The sequence below is a fragment of the Myotis brandtii genome, unplaced genomic scaffold (assembly GCF_000412655.1).
Source record: "Myotis brandtii unplaced genomic scaffold, ASM41265v1 scaffold182, whole genome shotgun sequence".
NCBI lineage: Eukaryota > Metazoa > Chordata > Mammalia > Chiroptera > Vespertilionidae > Myotis > Myotis brandtii.
This window is the reverse complement of record NW_005356751.1, coordinates 2,498,991-2,500,822: the sequence shown is the minus strand read 5'-3', so window position 1 is coordinate 2,500,822 and position 1,832 is coordinate 2,498,991. Positions and strand designations below refer to the sequence as shown.

Sequence of the window (1,832 nt, the reverse complement as noted above, 5' to 3'; positions counted from 1 at the left end):
TACGAAGATAGTGTAAGGAGTCTCTGGGACAACTTCAAGTGTACCAACATCCGAATTATAGGGGTGCCAAAAGAAGAGAGAGAGCAAGATATCGAAAACCTATTTGAAGAAATAATGACAGAAAACTTCCCCTACCTGGTGAAAGAAACAGACTTCCAAGTTCAGGAAGCCCAGAGAACCCCAAGCAAAAGGAATCTAAAGAGGACCACACCAAGACACATCATAATTAAAATGCCAAGAGCAAAAGACAAAGAGAGCATTTTAAAAGCAGCAAGAGAAAGAAAGTCAGTTACCTACAAGGGAGTACCCATACGACTGTCAGCTGATTTCTCAACAGAGACTATGCAGGCCAGAAGGGAGTGGCAAGAAATATTCAAAGTGTTGAATGCCAAGAACCTATAACCAAGATTACTTTACCCAGCAAAGCTATCATTTAGAATTGAAGGTCAGATAAAGAGCTTCACAGATAAGATAAAGCTAAAGGAGTTCATCACCACCAAACCAGTATTATATGAAATGCTGAAGGGTATTCTTTAAGAAGAGGAAGAAGAAAAAGTTAAAGATTAAAGTTATGAACAACAAAGTGACAACAAATACATATCTATCAACAAGTGAATCTAAAAATCAAGTGAATAAAAAATCTGACGAACAGAATAAAGTGGTTGATAGAATAGAATTGGGCATAGAAAGGGAGTGGACTGACAATTCTCGGGGGGAAGGGGGTGTGGGGGGTGAGGGAAGTGACTGGACAAAAATCATACACCTATGGATGAGGACAGTGGGGGGGTAAGGGCATGGGGTGGGATGGGACCCGGGTGGAAGGGAGCTATGGAGGGAAAAAAGAGGAACAACTGTAATAATCTGAACAATAAAGATTTATTAATACAAAAAATAAACATCATGGATAAAGGAGAGGTACTACAATAAACCTGAGAAAAAGTAAGCTGTAGAATATTTCCAAAGGGACACAATGTTATTACATCTATGTATATAACATCTCTAAACATTCAACTCTTTATACTATGTGTTGGCATAAAAAGATCTGGAAGCTCCACAGAATTCGTTCAAAGTAGCTGCCCCTTGAGGGTGGGTGTGGGGGTAAAAGAGATAGAAAAGGGTCTTCTATGTTTACTTCAGACACCATTGTATTGCTTTTAAAAAATGCAAACATCACCCTGGCTGGTATGGCTGCTGGCTGAGCGTCGTCCTGTGTACCAAAATGTCGCCGGTTTGATTCCTGGTCAGGGCACATGCCCAGGTTGCAGGTTCAGTCCTGGTCAGGGTGTGTGCATACAGGAGGAAACCCACCAATGTTTGATGTTTGTCTTTCATACCGATGTTTCTCTCTCTCTCCCGACCCCTTCCTCTCTCTAAAATCAATAAAAAAAAAAAAAACATTTAAAAATAAATAAGTAAATAATGTGGAATTTAAAAATGCACACATGCATTACTTTGTAATTAAAACACAAAAAGAAAAATAATCAAAAGTAAAAGCAGGGCTAGAGTCTATATAAAAATATTAGTTCATTAACTGCCAATAATATTAACCTAGACTTTATTATAATAGAACAAAGATGACCAGGAGTACTCTAATGAACATCTTTTCACATCAATTTTACTCAAATTTTTATTGTTTTGACAATCTGCTGAAGAGAAATTACTGGGTCAAAGGAAATGGTAAAATAATGTATGGCACATGCATATGAGATAATACTACATAGCCATTAAAGTGATTTTTGCAAGGAATTTAAAATGAAATAACTAACATGCAGTGGGGAAATAAGATAGAGAACTATTTAGAAGATTCGTGCACAGGGGTGGGGGAGTGGGGG

General features: G+C 37.9%; 1 protein-coding gene across 4 annotated transcripts in view; it reads right to left on the bottom strand.

The window, feature by feature from the left end:
• Positions 1–1,832, bottom strand: part of SPPL2A (signal peptide peptidase like 2A) — a 54,040-nt gene that overhangs the window by 8,576 nt on the left and 43,632 nt on the right. The window contains exon 16 of one of the 4 annotated variants that reach the window (XM_005863941.2): positions 857–1,370. The exons of the other annotated variants lie outside the window; for them this stretch is intronic. Within the exon in view, the coding sequence (XP_005864003.1) occupies positions 1,329–1,370 (42 nt within the window). The 3' untranslated portion in view covers positions 857–1,328. Of the gene's footprint in view, positions 1–856; positions 1,371–1,832 lie in introns of those variants that run through there. 4 annotated transcript variants of the gene reach the window in all.